Below are 27209 nucleotides of genomic sequence, written 5' to 3'. Positions count from 1 at the left end.
AAATTACGCTAGAGCTATTATGTTAAATGTTTTTCGGAAATGAAATAAGATTTTGGAGATGAGATGGGGGTTATGTGTTTAATTGAAAATGCAATTCAAGTAGCAACCTGGCTGAGGGAGGACTCTTTTGCCTTTAAGTCAAAACTTCTTTCTTTTCGCTTCTGGTCCTGTAATTGTTTCCTAACAAGGGGCATTCTCAAGTCTTACCTGCAAAGCAGGATCAGGGAAGCAAGAATCATACTTGTCCTCCTTCATCAAAACAGGTTTCTTGAAAGCTTTTGATTTTCCCTTTCCCAGACTGTTTGTGTGACCAAATCCATTTCCTTGATAAGCCTGTAACAATCTCTCCCATCTGCTGATTGTTTGTGTCTAGAGACTTCCTTTACTCTCAACCTCAGTGCAATCTGTCATAGGCATACTGTATTAACTGACTTTTATGGTAGACATCTTGTTCTTTTTTAGAAAGAGGTTTAATTTCTCTCATTTTAAAAGGGTGCTATTTCCAACTACAGGAAGGAAGGAAGGAAGGGAGGGAGGGAGGGAGGAAGGGAGGAAGGAAGGAAGGAAGGAGAGCTAAAATACTAAAAATTAAAAGAACCAGAACTGACTAGTTGGAAATTATTCATTTGTAATGTGAATTTTTTTACAAGTTGATTCTCATACTGAAGTAGGCTGAGTGGTTCCATGACAGAAAATATGCAGCTGGATTGAATATTTATTTCTTTTTTATGTATAATTTACATTTTAAGTCCAACCAACTGGTTGATGAGTCTAGTCAATGTAAAAACAGACATAAAATAATGTGTATCAACAGAAAAGGAAGACGGTTGTCCTGGCCAAAGAGACAACCAGTAAACACCAAGTACATGCAATTTTTTAGTTATGACTGGTCACCTAGTGACCATTCAAAGTTACAACAGATTGCCCAATTATTTATGACCTAGTTATGATGCCCCTTCCCCATCACATGGGTACATTTTGGCAGTCAGCAAGTGGTTTGCATTTACAGCTGTTTGCAACATCCCACAATCATATAACCACAATTTATGACATTTTTACTGAAAACCTGTTTATTTTGGGTTTTTTTTTTGGTAAAAACAGCCTATAGCAAACAATGGGATTTGCTTAATAACCAAAGTGTTCACTTAATGACCAGGGATTGGCTTAACTGTGGTCATTCACTTAGTGACCTAGACAAGAAAAGTTCGTAAAATTAGGTCCGTCATGTGGGTGACCTCCTTTGTGACTGTCATAACCTACGACCATAATGCTCTATTACAGTTGTAAGTCAAGGTCTACCTGTAATAATAATTTGTACATTGTAATTGTCTCTCCAGAATAAGAAACAGCTTTCATTTTCACTTTCAAATTATTCAAATATTAAGATGAATGAAAAGGCAAGTTTTATCTTTTATCCCTTGTCTCTGTATTGCTCTGGCCTTTGGTTCTTTTGGTTCTTTTAGCACAGGGGTGTCAAACTGGTGGCCCACAGGCCAGATGCGTCACGTGCAGGGCACACACAACCTAGCTCCACGAAGGGAAAAACATCACGATATGTCACGTGACATCAATGTGACGTGGTGAGTTTGACACCCGTGTTTTAGCACTTCAGAAAAACTTTAAGTAGTATCACATACCAAACTGTGTAGACCTTGTTATATAGTTATCCCCAAAGAAACTCAGAGGTCTATTGACAGATCAGAAATGTTTGGGTTTCTATTGAGCTGAAAGTTATAGGAAGGTAGATTTTCCTATTTTAAAACGGGTTTTCCTGTTTCATTATTTTACTAGTTTATAAAATAGAGTTCGACTTTCAGACTGAAAGACTGAGCTTTAAGTCCATCCTTAACCATTAAAGTTGATGACCATCCAATATATTACAGTGGAGTCTACATTCACATAATTGGGGTTGTGAGAGATAAAAAAGGATGCACATTATCAACAATGTTGAAAAGGGCAAGACATACATCTGTTCACTTGTGCACTTGATTAAAAACTGATTTGAATCAGATTACTTTTCATGCTATTTTAATGTCATTGAGATTAAAATTTAGGTGTAAATGTAAATGCTGAATTTACCTTCAAAACAATCTGTATTGTTTAGAGGGCTAGACTGATATCATTGGACAATCAATTCTGGGAACGTTGAAATTGAATTTGAAGAGTGTAGAAGGAACAACTAATGAAAAATGATTTCATCCTCAAAAAATACAACTGTTCACTACTGGTAGTTTTCAGATGAGATGGTATGAATATTTATTCTAATTTAAACTATTTATGAAAACAACTTGTAAATGTGTGAACATGTTTTACGTGAGTAGGTGCACTTAAACAAAATCTGTAAACTGTGGTATATTTATATGCATCTGCATGACAGTATTTGACAGCTGTCTGCATGATCACAATGTTTTGATCATCTTACGAGAGAGAGTTAGCTAAATTATATGCTCCTAGTTCAGGTCCAGTCTTTCAACTGAACCATGCAAAACAGATTTCCCTTCTAAACTAAAATGAAAGGCTTTAAAGCAGCTGATCTATAAAGATCCATTTGTTCCTATGGTGAAAGAAAAGATAATTGCATTTTTAACCATTTAATAGAAATGTCAAGAGAGAAGGAGATAGATTAATGCAACATTTTAGCAACATATCAATAAAAAGAATGATTCTAAAACACTTGGCTTATGTATATAAGACTTCTCAGAAATTAATCGCAATATGATTAGAGTTGGTACATGTAAAATTATAGGATATAATTAAAATCTTCAGATTTAGCATTATAGTAAAGGCATAATCTGTAGCTATAGAATATATATATATATATATATATATATATATATATATATATATATATATGTTTTTCTTCTAGCCAGGTTTTCCCTACGTAACCAAGATTTATATATATAACACAGGTATATATTTATATGTCATTATAGAATGACACTATAGATTCATTAATGATAAATACTTCAGATTTCAAATATTTATAAAAATGAAGTTAAACTTTTTGTGTCCTTTTTATATGGCAATTAAAGCTTTTATTTAAAAATTATTTTTAATATTTTATAATATATTTTATAATATATAGATAATTTGATGGATAATTTGTGTAAGAATTTTTTTCAGAAGTTTATCTAATACTATATGTTTAATATTCTTATATTCTAATATTCTTTTTTTACAACTATCTCAGGACTTCCTTGGAAACAAGAAAGAGCCTTTCAACTGATCCACGCAGGTAAAATATATTGAATATTTTTTTAAAAAAAGATGGAGTAGTAGAATTAATTTTAATAATCATGAACATCATGCAAGTTCAATATAATACTGACAATTAATTTCACTGTCATCAGCACAAGTTTGCAGGGCTGTCTCTCAGTTATGGAGAGTCATTCTGTAGAACAGGATATAGGATGCTACGAGTCTAATGAGAAGGTCAGTGGACTGTTATGAATCTGAAAAATTTTAGGCAGCTTTCCATGCTTTTTTTTTTTTTTTTTTACCACTGCAGCATTCTGTGTGATCCTAAGAAATGGTTGAAATGTACTGTAGTAGATTGCCATATAACGAAGAAATCTCCTGACAAATCATTTACAGGCTGTTATTACAAATAACTCCTGCCCTGCAGTAGGAAATTCAACTTAGAAAAGAAGGTGCTTCTCAGACGACATTAAATATAAACTGTGCTTTTTTTTTAAAAAAAAATCAAAATAATAATTTAATAAAATTCTATTGGAAGAATGTTCTGCTGAAGCTATGTTTCATAAAATCAAACAAATTAGCAGGCAGTATGTTTAAAATGATTCATATTATTGCAAAGTATGCTGTAGAAATCAATTGGAACACAGTATATTTCAATAGAATCTATTGAAGTGGTTTGTCATTGAGACAAATAATCTCTTGGACTTCATTTTCTGCAACTAAAGGAGTCGAGGAGAAAGATTGTGTTTGACAGTCTTAGAAGAGGGTATGTGTGCAGTCATTATCAATAAAAACCCATCATCCGTTGACCCATTAAATAGCTTCTTTTTGTCCAAGCAAATGGCCTTCCTTCATTTAAAATATACTTGTCACTGTATTTATCTTTTTAAGTCTTTTTCTAGATTTAGTGTTCCATTACAGCAGCACAGGTTATACAGTCTGTCACACCATCTTCCTAATAGACTATTTTTGGCATAACAAACTTTTTTCATCTATGAAAAACAGGAAATGAACCAGTTGCCTTTTGAAATGCTAACATTCCTCCAGATGTTTATGCTGCATTTTGAATTTACTGATTACATAACTACAGGTAGTCCTCATCTTACAATTATTCATATAGTGAATATTTGAAGTTACAATGGCACTACAAAAAATTACTTAGTTCTTGCAGCCGCCCCAGAGTCACACGATCAAAATTTTGGTGCTTGGCAACTGGCATGTATTTACAAAGGATGCACAGTCCTGGGATCATATAATCACCTTTTGTGACCTTCCCAGCTGACTTCTAGCAGGTAAAATCAATGGGAGAAGCCAGATTCGCCTAATAACTGGATGATTCACTTAACGGTTGCATTGATTGGCTTAACCACCACTGCAAAATAGGTAATAAAATTGGGTGTGACTCACTTAAAAATCGCCTTGCTCAGGAATGGAAATTCTGGCCCCAATAGGAGTTGTACGTTGATAATTACCTGTACAATTAACTTTTGCAGCTATCAATGAGGTACAATGTATGCATGAATGATAAAAACATATTAGAAGAAAATAATGAATTTTTAAAATTGTAAATGTTTCTAGATGATAAAACAAAATTTCCTACATAATTTTTGAGTTCTAATCTAGCTCAGTATTGTTACAGTGCTTTTGAATACTGCTTTATCCATCTGCAAATCAGGTTTTACTAACTGCCAGTTTTTTTAAAAAAGCATATTTCTTTGTAGTAAAGAGAACAGAAAATAAGACCACCTTCATTCAGATCTTTTACCTATTTTTGTTTCTTTCAACTCATTCATTATTTATGCTTTTTATCATTTATTCCTCTTACATTGAAAGCCACAGTCTTCTATATTATGTTTTGAACCCATAGATCATGGGTGTCAAACTTGTGGTGTCACGATGTCGTCACGTGATGTTTTGCGACATTTTTTCCCTTTGCAGAGCTGGGGTGGGCATGGCCTGCATGTGATGCATCTAGCCTGTGGGCTACCACTTTGACACCCCTGCCATAGATAATAAGAGAGGCTTAATTGGCTAGTTTACTGAATAAAGGTGGGGATTGCCTAATGAAATTTGAGATGGCTCCAGCAGAATAACTATAATTAATCCAGATCTGCTTATGCATTAATAAAAAAAATTGAAGGAATTGTATATGAGGGTAGGTACCATTATTCTGTCTTCTCCTTTCCCCTCAACCTACCTATTATACCCTATGGGAAATTAAAACGACTGGAATGCATTCTACCCAAGAGAAGTTACATCATCATGCACTAAACTACTTTGTGGTGCCCAAATGGGCCTCTTCTCCAATTTTGCTGCATTAGAACTTGTTCAATCCAAATTTCTAAGACTGGACTTTCAAGTCCCCAAATATCTCTTTAATCCACTCTGAGAATGGAGACAGGCCTCATAAATTAGAGACTAGAGCCATGATGGCGAACCTATGGCACGCATGCCACAAGTGGCACACGGAGCCATTTCTGTGGGCACACGAGCGTTGCTCTAGCTCAGCTCCAGCACCCATGTGTGTGCTGGCCAGCTGATTTTCAGGCCTTCCGGGCTCACTGGAAGATGGGAAATGGGCCATTTCTGGCCTCCGGATGGCCTCCGGGGGAATGGGGAAGGCCGTTTTCACCCTCCCCAGGCTTCAAGAAAGCCTCTGGAGCCTGGGGAGAGCGAAAAATGGGCCTACTGAGCTCACTGTGCCATCACATGCCAAAAGCGTGGGGATTGTGGGAGGGTTGTGCATGCATGCACAGGGGGGAGGGGTGCATTGAATTATGGGTGGGGGCACACGCACACGTGAAACCCCCCCACGCTCCCCCACTTTTGGCACGTGACAGCAAAAAGGTTAGCCATCACTGGACTAGAGTGTGGGTGACCATATTCAACTATTGGCTCAACTATTTTCCCCTTGGCCTTGACCCATTAACTACGGGGGATGATTTTCAGTCCACATGGAACAAGGCAGTGGTAACTAAAATCTCAACTTTGGGTCCTCTCCAGACCTTCTACTCAGCATTGGATATGATCAGGCCAAAGCATTCATTAATCAGTGTGTAGTAGATGTTGAGTGCCAGTTGGATCTAATTAGGTCCACAACCTTTATTGCCCATGAATCCAGCAGGAACTCTGCCTCTTCCATGACATATGTAAATAACCTTGAGGTATCTAACCATCTGGCATGATGTCATACCCTCCTCTCAGTTGTCATTGAAGCTCATACAGGAAAATTCTGTATGCAGAAAAACAATGCCCTTGTAAAATTTGGACACACAGAAACAATGTAGCATATACACATCCAATGCCTGTAAAATCGAGACATTCATAGTAGCTTCATCTCACCATTACTGTATAAATACCCAGAGCGCATAAATTTTTACACCTCCCTGCTGCTTGAAGATGCTAATTCTGCGACATCATATAATGTTGCCAGGTTTTGTGGAGCAGCAGTTAAAATCCATCAGATGATGATGACCTGTGCTATAAATTAATCTTAATGAGCATTTAGTTTGTTAGTTAATTAGTGCTTTATCTGTGATAGATTTGCTAAATACTAATTTTTTCCCATTTATTCATCTAACGCTCCTAGTTTTAATGATATATAGATTAAAATGTGATTTATCAGAAAGTAGAAAGTTGGCAAAGTTAAAACTTCCTAGCCTTGTATAATGCCTTTAATTTAAATAAAGTCAATTGTAGAGGGTTGTTCTTTATAATACATTGTTTTTGAAGAAGCCCTGCTTTATAAAATGTACAGTATTTCTTGGGATTGCCTATTTTTAACCACAAAATTATTCCTAAATTTGCAATTCCAGTCTCACAGTGGGTGCCGCTTTAAAGTCCAAATTTTAAGTCCAGTTTTCATCTCCGGCAGACATTGAATTCTCAGTTCATCTTCCATTGTTCAGATTCTGTCTGCCTCTTTACTGCACAGGCTGTTACCTTTGATTTCAACTTGAGAGCTGTATTTACTCTCTGAAGTTTTAAGGCAATTTTCTGACTTGTGCCTTTTTTTCTCAACAGCTAGTACAACTGAATAAAACTATATTTTTAACAAGGAACTTTGGACCACCAAAAATGCTCTTTATCCTGACATCTGTTATAGTGTGCTTGTTACCCATAGAATTTAGAATTGACAAGGAATATCTGCAGATTTCTTAACCAGTGCCAGGTCAAGTGAACATATATCTTGAATCTGGTCTATTTCAGTATGCAGAATAAGAGGCTGATGCTTTCTCCTGTAAAACAGCATACTTCATACTTTATGCCCTCAGTAAACTTTATTTTAACGCCAGAAAAATCCTTGGAGTCCAGTCCTGATTCTCTATCTCCCTTCTGTGGTTCTGCACATGATTCAGTAGCCATTTTGGCTTCTTCATGCCCTATTTTCTCAGAACAACTATAACAGGTATTTACACCCAGAATAAGTTGCCTAGAGTCACTTTATAGGAAAGATGAGCAGTATAAGAATTTAATAAATAAATAAACATAAAATAAATACACATCAAACCTTCCTTAAGAAGACTTGTGAGTCTTTCTTGACATTTGACTAGCTGGATAATATGGAGTATTTAAAACTACCCTGTTTCCCCCAAAATAAGACATCCCCTGATGGCAATAAGGCCAAGCGCTTTTTTCAGGGTTCAAAAAAATATAAGATAGGGTCTTATTTTGGGGAAAACACCGTACTTATATTCATTGTGACTTTATTTTGGAATACATTACTTCAAGAATTACTTCATTGTGCATGATAATACACAAGCAGTTTTATTCTTCTTTAAGAGGCAGGTAGACCACACTAATCCTTCAAGAGCTCTGTTGATTGTCATTTTCAAAATGAAACACACACGCTGTATCATTTTTTACAAGAACTCCTGTAGCTTTCCAGTAAAGATTAATTGTTAAAGATTCACCCATTTTCCACCATTCTCATGGCTTGAAAACACTCTCCCTGCTCGTTAGGCACTCTTACTTCCTGAGAAATCAGTGAAAATCACATCACTGACAGAAGCAATCCATGTGCAAAGTTCCGTTTATAAAAAATGTGCCGCCAACCTATATTTTGTAGAAGAATACAGTATATGAAAGTTCTCGCTGTCTAACTGAAATTATCATTATCTTACAAGAGTAACCATTTTTCATTTTTGTTTGCATAAAAATAGTAATTTTAATAGTAATTTTATTAAACACTAGCTGAATACCCACTATGTGATCAGGCTTGATAAATCAACACTTACAGCTTGAAAATTAATTAGTAGTTATGATTGGCCTCTCCTTTCCCCCTCTCTCCCTCAGGTTTGCTCCATAGAAGCCTCCCCTATCCTATCCCCTTCTCTCCCTCAGCCTTGCCCCACAGAAGCCTCCCCTATCCTATTCCCTTCTCTTTCTCAGCCTTGCCCCAGAGAAGCCTTCCCTATCCTATCCCCTTCACTTCCTCAGGCTTGCCTTCCCTATCCTATCCCCTGCTTGCTGCTGTGAAAGTAAAACTGAAACTGAAACTGAAACTCCTCTCCTCTGCTTGTGTTTTGCATTTGGAACAGATTTCTTTTCAGATGAGGAGGGGGAATAGAACTGCTTAGCATCAGAGCGTGTTAATAATAATATAGGAAATACTAATGCTCTGATGGTCATTTCAAAAAATTCTTTCTTAGTGAGCACCTTTAGCATATATATGTAGGTCTTTGGTTATTCGGGTCTTCTCCCACGTAAAATTGGAAGTATCTTGGCGACGTTTCGACGAAGTCTCATTCGTCATCTTCAGGCTGGTGTTCTCGGCTTCGTGCTTCCAGGAGCAATGTGAGATCGCAGCTGTCTCTTCCTTTTAACTGCTAGTGGGGGTGTGAGCTGATTGGGTGGGAACTTGGCTGTGTTCTGATTGGGTGGAGGTGTGTTCTGATTGGTTAGGGGCTTGGCTGTGCTCTGATTGGATGGGGGGTTGGTTGTGCTCTGATTGGCTGGGGGTGTGTTCATGACAACCACACATCCACGCAGAAAGCAGACTCAAACCCACACTGATAATGAGCCATGACCAAGGACCAGAAGCCAGACCGCAGCTGCATCATTAGCCACTTTAAACCCCTCCATACATGAAGCAGACTGACACCCACCATGAAGAGCTCGCACGGCCACAAACACGAAGCCAAACAACAACAACGCAGCTCACCAGCTCAAATCCCCCTGCAACTCAGACTAAGCTGAGCACAACCAAGCGCCCACCCAAACAGAACACACCCCCAACCAATCAAAAATATGTATCCATATGTATCAATGTATTCAGTGTTAAATATTTTGCTTCATTGTTGCAAGTCAAGTTTGACTGTTCTCCTTTAATTATAATCTCTAGTTCTCTCTAGTTCCCTCTAGTGTCCAATTTTTAAAGTCTTATCATACTATGTTTTTTTAAAAAAATCAAAAACATTTTTCCATGAGGAGTCTTATAATTAATTCCAAAATCTTATTTTGAATCCATTCTAGTCTGTTTATAAATTTCCAAAATCAAAGCACTAGTCTGCCTTTTACTGTTTATTTTTTAAAAAGTAAGTCTTTAAACTTGTATTTAAATTTGATTTCTTTAAGATTAAAGGGAACTAAGTGGTGCTTGCAAAACTTACTGATTCAAAGGTTCGAAATAGCTGAGAACAAATTAACAACCAATTTACAAAAGTGATTTGAAAAGGAAGTATGCAAACTCAATGTCCTTTCTGAAAGTGCCAACTGCGGTTTGAGCAAAATGATACTCTATTCCCTCATCTCCCAGAGTTTAAAACTTGCCAGAGATCCCTGCCTTGCAGTGTCCTCATGAGGAGCAACTGTCTGGAGCACTTGCAGGCAATCTCAATTCCCCTCCTTCTCTGGAAAGAAATGACAAAGAACTGGTCTATTCACCAGCTCTTCCTTCCAATATAGTCATTCTTCCCCATTCTTTCCTGTTTCCATGAAAATTCTATTATAACTTACTGACTACCACGTATACAAAAATTAAAAATAACTAGACAATGTTTACTGTTTATTTCATGTAAAAAAATTATTAAGAGATTTTTACCTATCCTTGTCATTTTCAAGTATCTTTCACTATGATGTGAAGTAAAGATATCTTGAAGCTTATGCTGTCTTTAACTCACAGAATATTCTCTCAATACCAGAGTATGCCACTGAAGATTTGCCTCTGCATCACCGATTGCTAAGGCAACCATTCTTTTAGAAGAGATGTACTATACTTTTGAGCCTATTCATTGGAGCTGTTTTTTAATGGCCTGTTAGAGTACTCTACCCTCGTTTGCTGTCAGCCACTGAATTCTGCAAATGAATATACAGCAGTTGAACGCAGCTCGCTGTGCATCACAATGCAGGAGCTGTACCACGTCCAAAAGTTAGTATGCTTTTTAGGCTGTGAATTTGAAGACAAAGAAAGTAGCGGGAAATGCCTTTTCAGAGAACTGGTTTTATATTCAGACAGAGTGTGAGATGAAATTTAATGTATTTTACTAGTTTATATTCCAGAGGAAAAGACTGTATGTTAAATTGGCTGCATATACATCATTCACAAAAGTCCACCATTAGCATTTTCTTTAAATATATGCAATATAGTATGCATTAGAAACTGATTTATAAAATGAGTACTTTTTCAGCCACTGAGTATTTCTATTTAGAACACAGAGTGACAAACTTTTTTTCTTGCTCATAAAGACAGGTAAAAATATGACTGTTCTGAAATCTCTGCTTTCAACTCTTGAAGATTACATTTGGTAGTAAAATTTTTTTTTTTTGCAGAATTGGCATGCCTAAATATTTAGATGAAATAGCATATGGGAAAGTGGGCACAGACAGTTATTACTTTTTTGTGGGGGAGGAAAGTAGTATTACCTCATCATGTAGCATCTCCTCAAGGAACACTGTATGAATACATGAAAAATCACTTTTAAAAACTTTATGCTTTTATCGTGGAGATAAAAGTGAACAGAGATAGGCCTCTAAAGTCTGTCTGTTCCTAATACTTCAGTCAACATTTTGATAGCAGTTTACAAATGCAGAGTATCTACTTCCCTACAGATAGTCTGGATTCTATTTTTAATTATAGCATTGATATGTTCCATTGAGGTCATAATGATTAGACACTAAGAAAGAACTCCATTTTTAACATGGACAGAAATTATCTCTAGAGCACTTTTTCAGGAAAAAGAAATTGAGAGCCAATTATGTAGTCTAATGCAGTGATGGTCAGTGGCTTCAACGTAGTGGACATGATTGAGTGATCAGTCTCTGATTGCACATTAATAGAGATGGGACTTTTGCCAAGCAAAAAATGTCAAACTTTCCAACTCTCCAGACCAAGCTTAACCCTTTCTAGTCTTTGAGTATGTTCTTCGTATGCATGTCATAAAAATCTGTAAGAAGAACTGCCTGGTTTTCAGATTCTGCATGAATAATCACAGCTTCATGTCAATATTAATATACCAATGAAAATACCAGCCTTGACTTGCAATTTATTAATGTTTGCTCCAAAATTATGAACATTTTTGCCTTTGGAGAAGTGTTTCATACTGACTGATCCATTCTCATTACTGGCCTTTTTGTAATATTTAGTTTGGTGAGATTAATCAGAATACTTAGCAAATCAGATCAATCATATTTAGTCATGTTTAAGTTTTCTCCAACGTATTGCTTCCTTTATGTACTGTGTGTCTTGCCCAATAACTTTAGAATCTGTGTCAGATTATCCTAGTCACGCACAAGTGTAAGGATTACATGATTTAAGATTAGATTGCATAATCTTAAATTTTGCAATTTGGTTTTGTTTAATCACGTTGCATGAACCTAACAATTGAACTATAATTTCAGTGTATACTGTATTTAATAATTTGTGATTAAAATAAATCATGGTTTAACTTAATTTAACCATAAAGATAGAGTCAGATGTCCATCCTTTAGTTCCAAAGAGATGGTAGCCTGATCAAAGTTGGAACAAGTTAACTCCTCATACCATTTGTTATGTTTAACAAAGCAGTCCCCAAAATTCAACTACATAAATATTAGTAAATACATAATAGGAAAGATGATCATCACAACATACATAAGGATGACATAACAGCTTTGTTTTTTGAAAGCTGAAGAACATTTCTTCATGTTATTCCTTACCATTCCACTATGATTGCGTTTTTTGTTTTTACTTTTTTGTTTTGTTTCATCAACTTGGGTTACTATGTAATTTGTGGATGAGTTTATGTTATTTTACAACATTTAACTCCCCCCTTATCCCCCACCTCTTGCAATTGCTAGGTTTCATTGGTGGGAATATTGTAATATGAACTGGCATTGTAGGGATTCAGGATTGCTTTTCATTTCTTGTGGTCATGATTATGAGGTTAGGTTTCTCCTGAAATATCATCACCTTGTTACATGGATACAGTATAATTCATCTCTAGAATATATTTTGGAACATTTACTCTTTGCATATTTTTATACCAAGCACCTCTCATGTACTGTATGCAAAGGAAGCCGACATGAATGTTTTTTTAAAAAATGCAGAAATGCATAGTCTCTTATTCAAAGATAAAGAATCCAAATAGCTTGAGGTTTCCAAGAACAGTAAATGAAAGCTGCTTTTATCATTCCCACTTCACTCAAAAGATTCAAATAGCAAATGCTTCTAATATTAAATTTTCTATTTTCAAAGCATCTCTTTGCTAATTGCTTCTGTGGTCCCCTTAGAATAAAATTCCACTGTAACTAAATGAGGGCTAGCTGCTGTTTCACAGTGCTGTTAATTAGCCTAGCCCCAAATTCAATCTTCACTGATGAGATTGCTAAGAGTGCCTCAGTATTGCTTGTTATACATGCATTATATCTCTAGAAGCCAATGAAAACTGTCATCAGGCTTCCATTTTAGATTTTATCAATGTGTTCCTGTTGCCATAACAACCAGAATCAACCTATCTCGGGGAGGCTTTATCCTACTGGCTTTTATAGCTGGGAGCGTGCCCCACTGTGCACCATGTGGTTCAGATGATTAGTTTTTCTTCAGAGAGACCTAACTGGCAAAGTGTGTTGGGATTAAGATAAGCATAATTTATTTTGTGAGTGGGGAGGGTCCACACTTCTGTGTGTCACTTCCCACCTCTCTTCCTAATCATAAAGAGACCAACATTTTTCCTATGTACTGGCAGACAATGGAGCAGATGTGATTCACACCAGAGGAGAAGGCTTTTTTTTAAAAAAAAAAAAAGTTATATTCAGCTTAGTTGCAGAACTGAGGAGTTTTATATGATATTCTCCTACATCTGTTTTTGTCCTCAGCAGACTGGAATATTAGCTTGTCTCTTACTCAAGAATTGTGAATTTTCCTGATGTTTTTGGAGGGGCCCTCAAGTAATCTAACTGGAATATTTACTAATTACTTAAGTTTTTTGGAATGGTTTAAATTGGCAAGATTTTTCTTCTTTTTCTGTTTGTACTGCCAATCACTGGTTATCTGAAAGAGCGGTGGAGAAATTAACTGAAATCAAAAGAAACATGGATCAGAAAATGAATTTGTAGCCTTTGTACTACTGTCTCTTTGTATTAAAGGACAGCACTGTAGCTATGCAGGTGCAGTACCATGTGGATAAAGAGCTAGCATACATTGGTAGCAACAAGAAAACACGCTGCTTTCTCTTAGAAGAGGGGAGGGAAATTAACTGTAATACTGTTTGGCCTTTTTCTCCATTAAGAAGTGGGGTAGTCTGTTATTAACGATTACAAGCAAGGTTTCACTTGCTGCCAGTTCAATTGTTTTAAAATGCTGAAGTTAAAGGCCTTCTGTTTGGATTATTGGCAGTTTCTCTGTCTTCAGCCTCTTCACGGTTTCTATAAAAGGTAAGCAAATGTTGAATCTAAAATCTTGTCAAAACTGAATGTCTCCAGGCTGCTCAGTTCTCTTGCTGTAAGGCACTTTTACATGGAGAAGAAAGGGGTGTGGTGGGGAAAATTCATGCAGACTTATTACAATGGTTGAAAATCTGCTTGTTGTTCCCTTTAACTCTCTGTGGTGACGATGGTTCTTGCTATCTCCAGATGCAGTGTTGTGCTTATACACATTTAATTTAAGACAGAAATATGCTAATTAGCTGTTTTAATTCATCATGAATTTTCTTGGCCGGGGAAGAATGTTTACTACTGCTAAATTTTACCCATTACAAATTGTGCTTGGTTTGGGGGAAGGAATTTGTAGAATACAGATTAATGTTGCTACAAGGAAAAAGTTTAATAGACCAGTTCTTTTCATATGGTACAAAATCAAATGCTGTCCACAGTTTTTCTGACAGAAGGCAGAAGTGATAAATGGGAGGGATGGTCGAAAGTAATGAGACTGAGTGTTGAGTGCATTGTTCTTGCCAAAGTCATGGAACAGCAAAATAAGCAATTTAATTTGACATGTATGCTACACTGATGGCTTTTTTTAAGTCTCACTATTGAGACTAGCGTCTTAATTAGACTTACACATAGTTCAATATTCATAATACTTGAAAGCTATTTTTAATAAAATCAGGCAACCATTAATACATTAATTTTGTTTCATAAAATAAGAGCTATGCAAGATTGTTAATTTGAAATTTATGATATCAATATTGCAAAGGAAATTTGCAGTTGTTTTTAAGAAATTATGCCTTTTAAAATAATCTCTCATTATATAGTTCTGAAGGTACTGCTTTTTGTTGAGGATATAAGAAATATTTAAACTCTTATTTGAAGTTTTAAAGCTTGTGTTGCAAGAAATATGAAATCACTTTTTGATCCACATAGGCAGGTTCTATATTATTTTAGCTAAAAATATTTCAGCATCAAATAATTAAACATTTGCTATTTATATGCATCTTTTCTTCATGGCTAATTCCTGCCTAATTAACATTATCCTATATGAATGAGAAGAAATGTAAACTATTTCCTTTTGTTCTGCTCATGATTATTTTTCTCTCTATATATATATTTAGAATTTATCCTGCAAATGAAATGGGCTGGATTTACATACGAAATGAAAACTGCATTGCTAAAATAAATAAATGACATTAAAGTTTTAAAGTTTGAATTGTGAGTTGTAATAGAATATTTAAATTAAACCTTTTGTTTCTTGAAACAAAGTAACAAAAAGTGTGAATACCAGATGACAGAGAATGTATAATCAATTTTAAAATATATTAGCTAATTTCTAAACACTTCCAGTTCTTCATTTGAATTTTTAAATCTTTGATTTAAAAGCTCTTGGGAATGTGCTTGAAGGCCATTTAATATGTGTGTATGAGAGAGAGAGAGAGAGAGAGAGAAAGAGAAAGGGGGAGGGAGGAATGAGTGTCTGTGTGAATTGTATGATTTGAATTGGAAATTAGTTTACTCTTTCATTTACACATTATTTATGGAGAGATGGGTAATAAAAGGTTTGGGATTCTTTCTGTCCTGTAAATGGGTAGGTGTTTGCCTCTAAATGGTATGATCTAACATGCAGATGAATGAAGTTGTTAGATTAAGTGCACTTAGAACAGTTGCAAGTCACAGAAAATAATTTGACAATCTGGCATGTTCAGAAAGCGTGCTTAATAAAGTCATAGGGAAAAAAATCTAGCAAATACATTAAACAACAAACTGTTTGTTATGGTCAAGTTTGGTTAGGTTTTTTTAAAAAATGTAACTGAGGGTATTATACCAGCCCAGTCTCTTTAATTAGTTTATGATTAATATATTGTACAAACCTAAAAAATTGGTTAGCACAATAATCAACTTGATCATTTATCAATATAGCCTCTTTCTATTAAATTTTACTACCACTTCCTGAATCAAGTAGAAGAAAACATTGATGGAAAGGGTGATAAGACAACCCTAGAAAAATATAGTTAAAGGATACCAATACTGCAACAAAATAAAATTGTCTTCTTAAAATATGAATTTGGACATTACAATATGTTTTTCAGAATATTTCAATAATTGATATTGCTACTGCTGATCTAAAAACAAGTTTGCCTCAAATGTAACATCCATATTTTTAAGATGTGCTGGAAAGACACAAAATTGCTTTCAATTAAGCACAGTCATTACCTTTTGAAGAGCTGTGAAAAATTATATAAAATATGAAAGACAGTTTAATGATTTCTCTGAGCATACTGTAATGCTATTCCTTTTAAACAAGATTCATGATTGGTTAAAATATAGGATGCAATGCATACTTGAATAACTTTTGATTAATTCACAGACAGAAGTAAAAGCTAGTAAAGGAAGACCAGAATTGGTGATAGCAAGGACATCTGACAGACTTTTCCCTTGGTATCCAAGAAGTTATCATAACCATATAGGTGTTAATAATTGTTTTACGATTATTTATGATTTATTTACAATTTATTTATTTACGATTATATACCACATTCTTATTGTGGTACAAAACATCCACTCCAAACTAGTGAGGCAGAAAGATTCAATAGATTTCATCATAGTGGCTTAATTAACACGAACTGTATCCCCACCCATACCCCTGAAAAGAGATAAGAATAAAACTTAAATGAGAAATAAGTGGGCAGTGGCCAGGAGGAAAGGTATAGAAAGAATCACAGAGGATAGTAGGGTAATGATGCAAAGTGGCAAGACCATAATGCAGCAACTGAGACTAGGGACTCTCCCCCATCCCACTATAACTGTGTTAAATCTATTTTTATAGATTGACTCTTTCAGGCAGCATTGCCAATTTTTAGTAGTAATGATGAGAGGGTTTGAATGCTTTTCCTCTCCCATCCATTGAGCCCTATCTATTCTTTAGGTAATGTCATAGAAACTGACTGTAAACCCTTTATCTTCTCCTATAATTTGACATCCTTGGCAAACTGTATGTTTTAAGGATTGTTTCCACATACAGTAATGTAATTGGTAGCAGGGATAGAAAAGGGAGGGAAAAAATCCTTTCTTTCATTTTTTACATTTTGTTACTGACTGAGCTGCAGCTCTAAACAAATTAATGGATGGAAAACAATATTTGGAGAAGTGAAGGCATAAAATTCTCCCTGTCATGTTTTGAATTACAAGCTAGATAATGATTTGACTAGTGTAACACCAATATGTTATTTTCAAGCTCAGAATCATGAAACTTATTTCTGTAGAGCTATGTAGCCAGGTAATGAGATTTTTTAAAAAAGAAAAAATATATCCCTGCGTTTTCCCAAGATTTATGAACATAAATACTATAGAATTATGATACTTAAAAAATAATTTAAATTGTTGTTTAAATATGTTCTAAATTATTATGTTCTCAAAAATTTGAATCATATATATGCATTCACATACATGCATGCATACATATACTTAAGTTTAAGAATACTGTTACTAACGTTTGATAAAATTCTGCTTTTTTCTACAATTGGCAATAAAGCTTTTTTTAAAATTTATTTTCAATGTATTATTCTCTACTGAAATCTTGACTAACTTAAGAAATCCCCTTTGTATGTTTTGCTGTAATATAAAGGATTCGGATATCCACTTAATCCAATGCATTGAATTGCAGCCCACTGCAGCATATGTAAAAAACCAATTAATCAACTGCATTAGTGTTATGGATATAACGTGTGCACCACAGCTTAGTTTTAATAATAAAAATGAAAATGTTGTAATTAATGCCATATTAAAAATAAAGGAAATATCACAAAATACAAAAATATCAAACCCTTAACTTTGTTCCAAGATCAATGGATTAAAGGTTGCTTTGCATTCTATGCAAGAACGTTATTAATAAAAACTTTCCATGACAAAGAGTGACCATCTCTGATGCAAAACAGAAATAGTTACTAAAAGGAACAGTACCATCTTAATAGTCTATATCACAGCTTCTATAGTCTATATCACAGAAATATAGTGCAAATTAATAGAAATTTATGACATGATGATGGCAATCCCCCTGCAAATTATGGGTATGACAGCAACTATCACAATGCAGAGGCAATTTTCTACAACACTGATGAATGCAATAACGTTTTATGTCTATTTCTGGGATCCATAAATATTTATTTTATTTGCATATGTAGTATGGATATGTAATATATAATGCAATTGCCCTGGAGGTCTGGTTCAGACAGTTCTTGAGATTTTGTAAAGCATGGTCTTCTCTTACTGCTTCTCTCTTTCAGTGTGCCTTGATTTTGGCATAATAATCCATTTTATTTATTAATGCATCTAGTTATATTTACGACAATTGTGCTTAATGCTTATTTTTAATTCTAATAAATAAATCTGACTCATACCCTTCCCTGACACTTTTCAGTATCCCAAGTCATAGTTTATGGAAACTGAAACATATATTGAACTTTGGAAGTGTCAAACAAACCAGCATGATAGTAAAAGAGGACATGGATATAGCATAATCATTTCTCTGCCCTTGCCTTCCTTGAAGGTCTAACTTCCACTTCATCTTCATTACATTCATGCTGTATTTGCACAGTGGAGGCTACTAAGGTAGTAATTAGCCTTAATTTAGCTTTAACTTGAAAAAGAAAAGGTTTCATTGTCATCTATTTTATTCCATTTAAGTCACTAATGTTTGTTTAGATTCCTTACCATGTAAGGAAGTGATATAATAGTGCAGAGAGGTTAGCTAATTTTAAATAGAATATATTATTTGAACTCGCAATTATATAATCGGTAGTAATTATTGTATTCATAGATAAAAAAAGGAATTTAGGGGTTATAGCATGCTGAGTTGTATATCCTTTTAAAAATATTTTGAACATAACTAAGTAAGATTCAAACTTATTTCTTATTTCTTATTATTCATATTTATTATTCGTATTATAGAGGTGATTATAGAGTGATGATTAACATATTAGAGCAAAATGAATTATAAGCATGATTACTTATTTCAAATTATTTTTTAGTTATGTTTTTGAGTTAAAGAACAGCATGGTTTAATATGAAGGACAAACTTGTTTGTAAATGCTATACCTTCTGTAAAATAGAAAGCTGTTAGAAATTATTTGGAATACTATTCATTATGAATTTGGAATGATTACATATATGGAAGAGATGAGAAGTCTGACAGCAGTAGGTGGAAAAGAGTTAATACACTAAATGGCTACATCTGTTTATAGATTTTGAAGCCAACTTCCTCCTTTCTTGCAGACAGCCTCTATGTTTGTATTGCTGAGTTCAGTAGATTCCCCCCCCACACACACACACAAATAAATATGCTTAGGAGTGCCTCCTGAGAGATTAATATCAACTAGACACCAATCAAAACTGACTTATAACTATATTGTCCTCTTTGTAGCATCTATGTATTTTGTGTGAGACAATGGAATGCTATAAAACAGAAAGACAATGGATCTGTTATGGACTTAGTTTACTGTCAGGATTCCTGGGAACAAATGATTTCTTTTCACTTGAGAGCAAGCTTATGAGTCATAGGATCTGCAGTACATCTCTCCAAGGAAGGTAGTGTTAGATAAAATTTGCTGTGGCTGCAGGGCAGCTGAGCATACATACAGTATCCTCCTTTCCCTCCTTTCTAGCATAGACTATAGTCTCATGTTATTTTTATATATGGTCTACATTCTGCAGAGTGTATATCATGATAAAACAATGGAGATAGTCAATCAAAACAAACTTCTAAATAAAGCAAATGCATAAATAATGTAAAGATTTTAAACCTCTTTCCATGCATACCAGTACATGCAATCCTTGCCCTTTGTAACTATGATCTACTGCCTACATTGTAATAAAATGCATAATGAATATTCGCCACTTCAGTAGCATTGAAAAATGCAATTGGAAGGCCTTCGTATATTATGGATTTTCTAATTTTCTAAAATAGAAAAATTAAAATTGTATTTTCTTTACAATTTTGGATGCTAGTCTCTAAGACTTATCTAAGCAGAAAATTGATAATGAGCAGGAGCCATGAATCTAGGGGGACCCCCAAATTGCACACCAACTCAAGTCTGGGGAAGTGTCACCCTATTCAGAGTCAGAGATTAATTATTACCTGGGCCTGGAGGGCCAAAAAGCCAGAGCCATTCTGTCCTTCTAGGATTGAATCGAAGCCAGTTCCTCTCCATCGAGACCATTACAACTTCCAGATAATTGGCCAGCACCACCACAGCATTTGTCTGGCTAGAGGTGAAGATGTACAACTGGGTATTATCAACATACTCATGATGCTGCATCCCATACCATTTGATGGCTTCGTCCAGCAGTTTCATGTATGTAGACATTTAAAAGGAGAAAGGAAAGGCCCTGAGGCTCCCGAGTCTTCACATTGCAAGGCCTAGTTGCTCAACTTGTTCTCCTCCACCATCTGTAATTAGCTGCAGGTGAAGGAGAACCCTTGTTACATACTGCTTTCCATTCCCAACCTCCAAAGGTGTTTAAGAGGGATTCAATGGTTGAAACCATTGAGTGATCCAGGAGGGCCAGAATGGTTGCACACACACCCATTCTGAGCTCTCCAAAGGTTATCAACAAGAGTGGCCAATGCTGTTTCAGTGCAGTGCCTTGGCCTGATCCTAGATTGTAAAAGGTTCAAATAATCCACTTTGTTTAGAATGTTTTGTAACTGTGTGCCAACCCCCTCTCAACAATTGTCCCTACATAGATTGGGCAACAGTTAGAATAACTCAATAGGAAGGGAATGCTTCATTTGGCAAGGAAGAGCAAAACAAATTCTCTGCAACTGTTCCATCTCTGATCAATTTTAGAAAGTTAAACCTATAGAAAATCACTGACTTTATGAGATAAAATTACATAATATTCTACATCTAGTTCCAATTCCAATTGTACAGTTCCAATTCCAATTGCTGGGACATTGCCAAGTATCATCTATCGGTATCAGGCAAGGATCACCTGGTCCAGAGCAATATCTTCCTCTTACAGCACTACAGGGCAATTATGATTATTACAGGTATCTGATTGGGATGCTTGCAAAGATGAGCATTTGAAGTTGCATGATTTTACAATTCTTCCCTCAATCTGCTGCCAATATAGAACAAAACACTAGTAGCTGTTCTTTGTCTCCGTTAAAGTGTCTTGCTGCATAAAGTAGGTTTGGACTACAACCTCTGCGTCTCTGAAAAATCAAGTAATGTAATGAAGTTTCTTGGATGAGAAATGAAATGTCTTCAAGAAAAAAACAAAACAAAAGTCCAATTGCCTTTTAAAAGCATCTTTGGGACAACCATGACCTGGATGACCGAGAATCTCCAGGAATATAATAAAGTAGGATCGTCATCCCTGGATAGCAGGAAAACTGTTGTCCCAATGTATCATTAAAATCCAATACATACAACAGGATGCATTTTATCTTTTCAGAGAGAAGAAATTCAAAAGGAGAATCTAAGGGTGGAGTATTTTATTATATATGATCTCATTATCAGATCATTTCCTACTCAAATTTGAACTTTCAGTAATTTTCTCCCACCCAAAGCTTTAGGAGTTTATTAAATTTATTTTCTCCAAGCGGCTAATGGAATCTGAAGGGTTTCCAAAGGTCCATAGGGATTTTTTTTGTTAATACAACTAATGCTCCTATTGATATCCTGTCACTCTAAAGGATACAGAACTGACCTGGGCAATTGACACATCCATATTTAAGATATCTTTTCCTTTTTCCAGAGTTCATGAAAGTTCTACATATTTATCCAAGGTAAGGACAATAAAACTAGATAGTATGATAGCTAGAATACAAGTGAAAGAAAACTGATTGAAGTTCTAATACATAATAAAACCTGTATGTCTTTTAGAGATCCAATTGCAATCTAGCCTAATGAAAGAAGAAAACTGCTATTATACCATAACTGGGATGTTAAATTTTCAAAATTATGCTAATTAGGATTCCACAGAGTGATTTCATAGCTTCTGCTAGCTAACGTGAGCTTTCTCATCCATGATGAATGGGGGTGAGACAACTGACTTTACTTGCATTGCTGAAGCATGAAGGGGGGGGAGCTCTTAGAGATGTATCCTGCCAAGTGTGTATGGCATCTGCCATTAACTCAAAGACAGGATAGGATAAAGCCATTGTCAATGATATTGTCATTGTCATCTGAGAAATTCTGAAGACTTCTAGGGTCTTCTAGAATCAAGGATTAAGACTTCTATAATCCAGAGACGGCAAATTGTGAAGCTCTATTAGTGAATTTAAGATCTAGAAATCAAAGGGGATTAGTGCATGTTTACCAGCCTCCCTGATACACAGCAGCCTCCCTTCCTGAATGCTTTATAGATGTGTCAGATTTTAACTTGCCATCCCTGGGTACAGACATTATGGTGACCTTAGACCTGGATCCAAATTTTCTCTGGACCACCACTGGGGAGAAATAAGGAAATGTTAAACCTGCTTTTTATCTTGAGGCAATGACAATGTGATCTGGATTTGGGAGATATTACCATCAGAACCTTAATAATGTTTTTTTCAAATAATATAATAGTATAATTCTTTTATTAAGAATTATACATGAAAAGAATAATAGAATAAAAATCAATGCAAATTACAAAAAATACAAGCATAAAAATACCAAATACCAAAGGGCATGAAAATGGAGTGTTAGAAATGGGGGGAAAAAAAGAAGAAAAAAGTAACTTCTCCCTTCATCCCAGCAGGTAAAAACAATTTTAGTAGTTTACCACCCTGTCTAAATAAAACATAATCTCTCTTCTTCCTATAGCTCACCTTCTAGGAAGGAAAACAAAATCAAAATACTACATCAATCAATCTTTGGCAGCAAAAGTCCAGTAAGAGCAACCAGATATAAGTATTTTCTTCCTAATTGCTATTTTCCCCCTAGCTCTTCTCTTAGATAAGTAAAGCAAAGTCCAAATACTATGTCAATCAATTTTTGTCAGCAAAAGTCCACTAAGAGCAGCCAGATTTTCCTTGTTTAAATCCTGATTGAACAAGCCAATGTTATAAATCTGCCCTGATTTCTTTTTTTAAAAGAATCTTTAACCCTTTCAAAAAAAGATCACAGGAATAATTTGCTGTTTATCTGTGTTTCAGAGTAAAAATAATTCAGAAGATTAACAAATTTATCTTGTATCCATAAGCAAAATGTATTCTTTTGTTTGTTATTTCTAAAAAAACAGTTCCTCCAAATATTAGTCAGCTTTTCTATATACCTTTAAGAAAAAAAATATCCAAATCAATTTCCTGATTTAATATCTGTTCATCTCCTTTATGGAGTAAATTATCCATCAGATTCATTTATATTACATGTAAAATTCATTCAAGTTACTTTCATAAACATTGATTGATGTCTGCTTTACAACTTCATTAGAACATGCTCTATGAATTTTATCAAGTTCAGAATTTTCAATCCATTCTGTCAAAAAATTTAACTGAAATGTATTTTAAAAATTGCACGAAGGATTTCTGCTCCATTTTCTTTATCCTTTGGCTCTAGTGTCCAGCCTTCAAGGTCTCCTTTTCATTAAAAAAAGTGAAAACAATCTTCACATTCTCATGAATGTGAAAGTAACTTCTAAATAATTCAAAACCATAATTCCAAATCCCTCTGGCCCCATAATCTGTTATTGACTTTCTAAAATCCATATACTAAGTCTCCTTTTGGTGTATACAGGTGAAACTCGAAAAATTAGAATATCGTGCAAAAGTTCATATATTTCAGTAATGCAACTTAAAAGGTGAAACTAATATATGAGATAGACTCATTACATGCAAAGCGAGATAGTTCAAGCCTTGATTTGTCATAATTTTGATGTTATGGCTTACAGCTCATGAAAACCCCAAATTCACAATCTCAGAAAATTAGAATATTACATGAAATCAATAAAACAAAGATTGTACATAGAACAATATCGGACTTCTGAAAAATATAAGCATGTATATGTACTCAGTACTTGGTTTGGGCCCCTTTTGCATCAATTACTACCTCAATGCGGCGTGACATGGATGCTATCAGCCTGTGGCACTGCTGAGGTGTTATAGAAGACCAGGATGCTTCAATAGCGGCCTTCAGCTCTTCTGCATTGTTTGGTCTCATGTCTCTTATCTTTCTCTTGGCAATGCCCCATAGATTCTCTATGAGGTTCAGGTCAGGCGAGTTTGCTGGCCAATCAAGCACAGTAATCCCATGGTCATTGAACCAGGTTTTGGTACTTTTGGCAGTGTGGGCAGGTGCCAAGTCCTGCTGGAAAATGAAGTCAGCATCCCCATAAAGCTCGTCTGCGGAAGGAAGTATGAAGTGCTCCAAAATCTCCTGGTAGACGGCTGCGTTGACCCTGGACTTAATGAAGCACAGTGGACCAACACCAGCAGATGACATGGCTCTCCAAATCAACACAGACAGTGGAAACTTCACACTGGACTTCAAGCATCTTGCAGTGTGTGCCTCTCCATTCTTCCTCCAGACTCTTGGGTCCTTGATTTCCAAATGAGATGCAAAAGTTGCTCTCATCAGAAAAGAGGACTTTGGACCACTGAGCAACAGACCAGTTCTTTTTTTTTTTAGCCCAGGTAAGATGCTTCTGACGTTGTTTGTTGTTCAGGAGCGGCTTGATAAGAGGAATACGACATTTGAAGCCCATGTCCAGGATCTGTCTGTGTGTGGTGGCTCTTGATGCACTGACTCCAGCCTCAGTCCATTCCTTGTGAAAGTCCCCCAACACTTTTGAATGGCCTTTTCCTGACAATCCTCTCCAGGCTGCGGTCATCCCTGCTGCTTGTGCACCTTTTTCTTCCACACTTTTCCCTTCCACATAACTTTTTATTAATGCGCTTTGATACAGCACTTTGGGAACATCCAACTTCTTTTGCAGTTACCTTTTGAGGCTTTCCCTCCTTATGGAGGGTGTCAATGATGGTTTTCTGCACAACTGTCAGGTCAGCAGTCTTTCCCATGATTGTGATTCCTACTGAACCAGACTGAGAGACCATTTAAAGGCTCAGGAACCCTTTGCAGGTGTTATGGCTTACTTAGCTGATTAGAGTGGGACACTTTGAGCCTAGAATATTGAACCTTTTCACAATATTCTAATTTTCTGAGATTGTGAATTTGGGGTTTTCATGAGCTGTAAGCCATAATCATCAAAATTATGACAAATCAAGGCTTGAACTATCTCGCTTTGCATGTAATGAGTCTATCTCATATATTAGTTTCACCTTTTAAGTTGCATTACCAAAATAAATGAACTTTTGCACGATATTCTAATTTTTTGAGTTTCACCTGTAGTTTCCTAAAATCATTTACTTTTTAAAAAAACATTCACCATCATTTTTAAGAAGAGGGAAACTCACCTGATGAATGAAATAAACCCTTGCCAGTTCGACAGTCTTAATCTCTCTAATATGCAAAGAATTTTTAAAAATCCAAAAAAAAAAGTGATTAAGATATAAGGCTTGGTTGAGCTTAGCGTCCATAAAGGCAGTTTTGTGAGTTTAAGCTTGATGTAAATCCCGACTCTCAGCCACTCTATTCCTAAACCAACCATCAAAGCAGTTTCCATGGGTTACTTATGATGAGTTGCCATCCAGAACCACATGAATGATCGCGACTATATTTCCTTTGTTCCAGAGAGATTCTAGCAGTGATTTCCCCCACAAAGTTGTGTTGCTAGCTAACAAAAGTCAACAAGGCATCAGTGCACCATGTACCTTACAGGAAGTGTCAACAGATCACTCCAGTGATGGAGTTCTCTGAGGTGGCATCTCATTGCAGGGAGGTAGGATCAGTTCAGTTATGCCCCCATCCCACTCGCAGCATCTGACAAGACTATTAGATTCCAGAGTGACTTTGGGTCAGATACTCTCTATCAGCCCAGTGTTGTTCTGAGGGAAATAAGAGGCACAAGTATTAATTAGTGTTCATTATTTTGAGTTTAGGTAGGTAGGTAGGTAGGTAGGTAGGATAATGCTACCTGTTTTGAAAAAGGTAGTTCTGAAACTTCTCCTTAAGTGGCTATTGCTAAACCCATTTTCAGTAAAATTTTGGTAGACCCTTGTTAGTGAAGATCATTGAAAAATGATAACCAGCACCTCCAGAGCGCACTGGAGGAGGCAGATTGTCTCTAGGTCCTTTTCAATTGGTATTCCAGACTGGTTATAATTCTGAGATGTCATTTATCACATGTACTGAAGACCTTTGATAGGCTCAGAATGATGATAGACCATCCATTATGGACTCAGCAGCTTTCAGGATCATCAGTAATGGTATTGTTCAGCATAGGGGATTAGATGTGGGGGATGCAGATGCTTCAGTAATTGTTCTCCTTTGTTTCAGTCTGGTTCCAGACAGAATTGATCAAGGGGAAGAAATTAAGACCCCTACTTTCTGAGGTTCCTCAGAAATCTACCATCCCCCAGGTCCATGGAGCTGTTGGGTGAGATCATTCATCAACAATTAACAGTACACTGATGATATTCAATCATACATCTTTATCCCAGGTCACCGAAGTGATGTCATCAAGGTTCTCTCCTAGTGCCTGGAAGCTGAAGGAGTTTGGATGTGGAAAATCAGGTTTCAGGTCAGTCCTGGCCTGGATTTTAAGGCCCTCCCCATCAAGAAATATCCATCCATGCAGAGCTAGCCTTGACTCTGAATTGACAAACATTGTGATCCACCTGGACTTATAGTTCCTGCTCAAAGAACAGATGGCAGTAATAGCTAAGGGGGTTCATCTTGTATGTTAATTGCACTCATTTTTCAAGCCCTACTCACATTGGCTCATGCCTTGGTCAGTGAAAACCTTTTAGATTTTAGAACTAAAACATGTTTTAATCAAAACATAAAGAAAATATATCTTTGGTTTGTTGTTCCATTGTCAAAGTTACTCTTTGTAACTGTCAGCTTGTTACTCTCATCACACAATAATAATACTCTACTTATCAACTTTTCCTATATATGAACTGTAAATTATTCCGGGAAAGAAAATGAAAGATGGCTGACAAAATACATAGTTTATGTTTATTTTTGTATGCATGAGAAAAAAAAAATAGAACAGTAACTTTATTAGGATCAACAAAATTGTCATAACGCAATGAGTAAAGTTTTGAATTTTTCAGT

The 27209-nt window shown here is 35.6% G+C and overlaps 1 protein-coding gene across 13 annotated transcripts in view; it reads left to right on the top strand.

Annotated features, from left to right (window-relative positions):
• IQSEC1 (IQ motif and Sec7 domain ArfGEF 1) overlaps nt 1–27209 on the top strand; it is a 298864-nt gene that overhangs the window by 138691 nt on the left and 132964 nt on the right. For 9 of the 13 annotated variants that reach the window (XM_060688352.2, XM_060688354.2, XM_034437789.2 and 6 more), the window contains one exon: nt 3191–3235. The exons of 3 other annotated variants lie outside the window; for them this stretch is intronic. In XM_060688352.2, the coding sequence (XP_060544335.1) occupies nt 3191–3235 (45 nt within the window). Of the gene's footprint in view, nt 1–3190; nt 3236–13092; nt 14050–27209 lie in introns of those variants that run through there. One more of the 13 variants, XM_034437801.3, reaches the window with a different exon arrangement.

Source organism: Pantherophis guttatus, chromosome 2, assembly GCF_059756535.1.
Source record: "Pantherophis guttatus breed Tessera chromosome 2, ASM5975653v1, whole genome shotgun sequence".
NCBI lineage: Eukaryota > Metazoa > Chordata > Lepidosauria > Squamata > Colubridae > Pantherophis > Pantherophis guttatus.
Note: the sequence above shows the minus strand (reverse complement) of the source record. Positions and strands in the feature narration are given on the sequence as shown.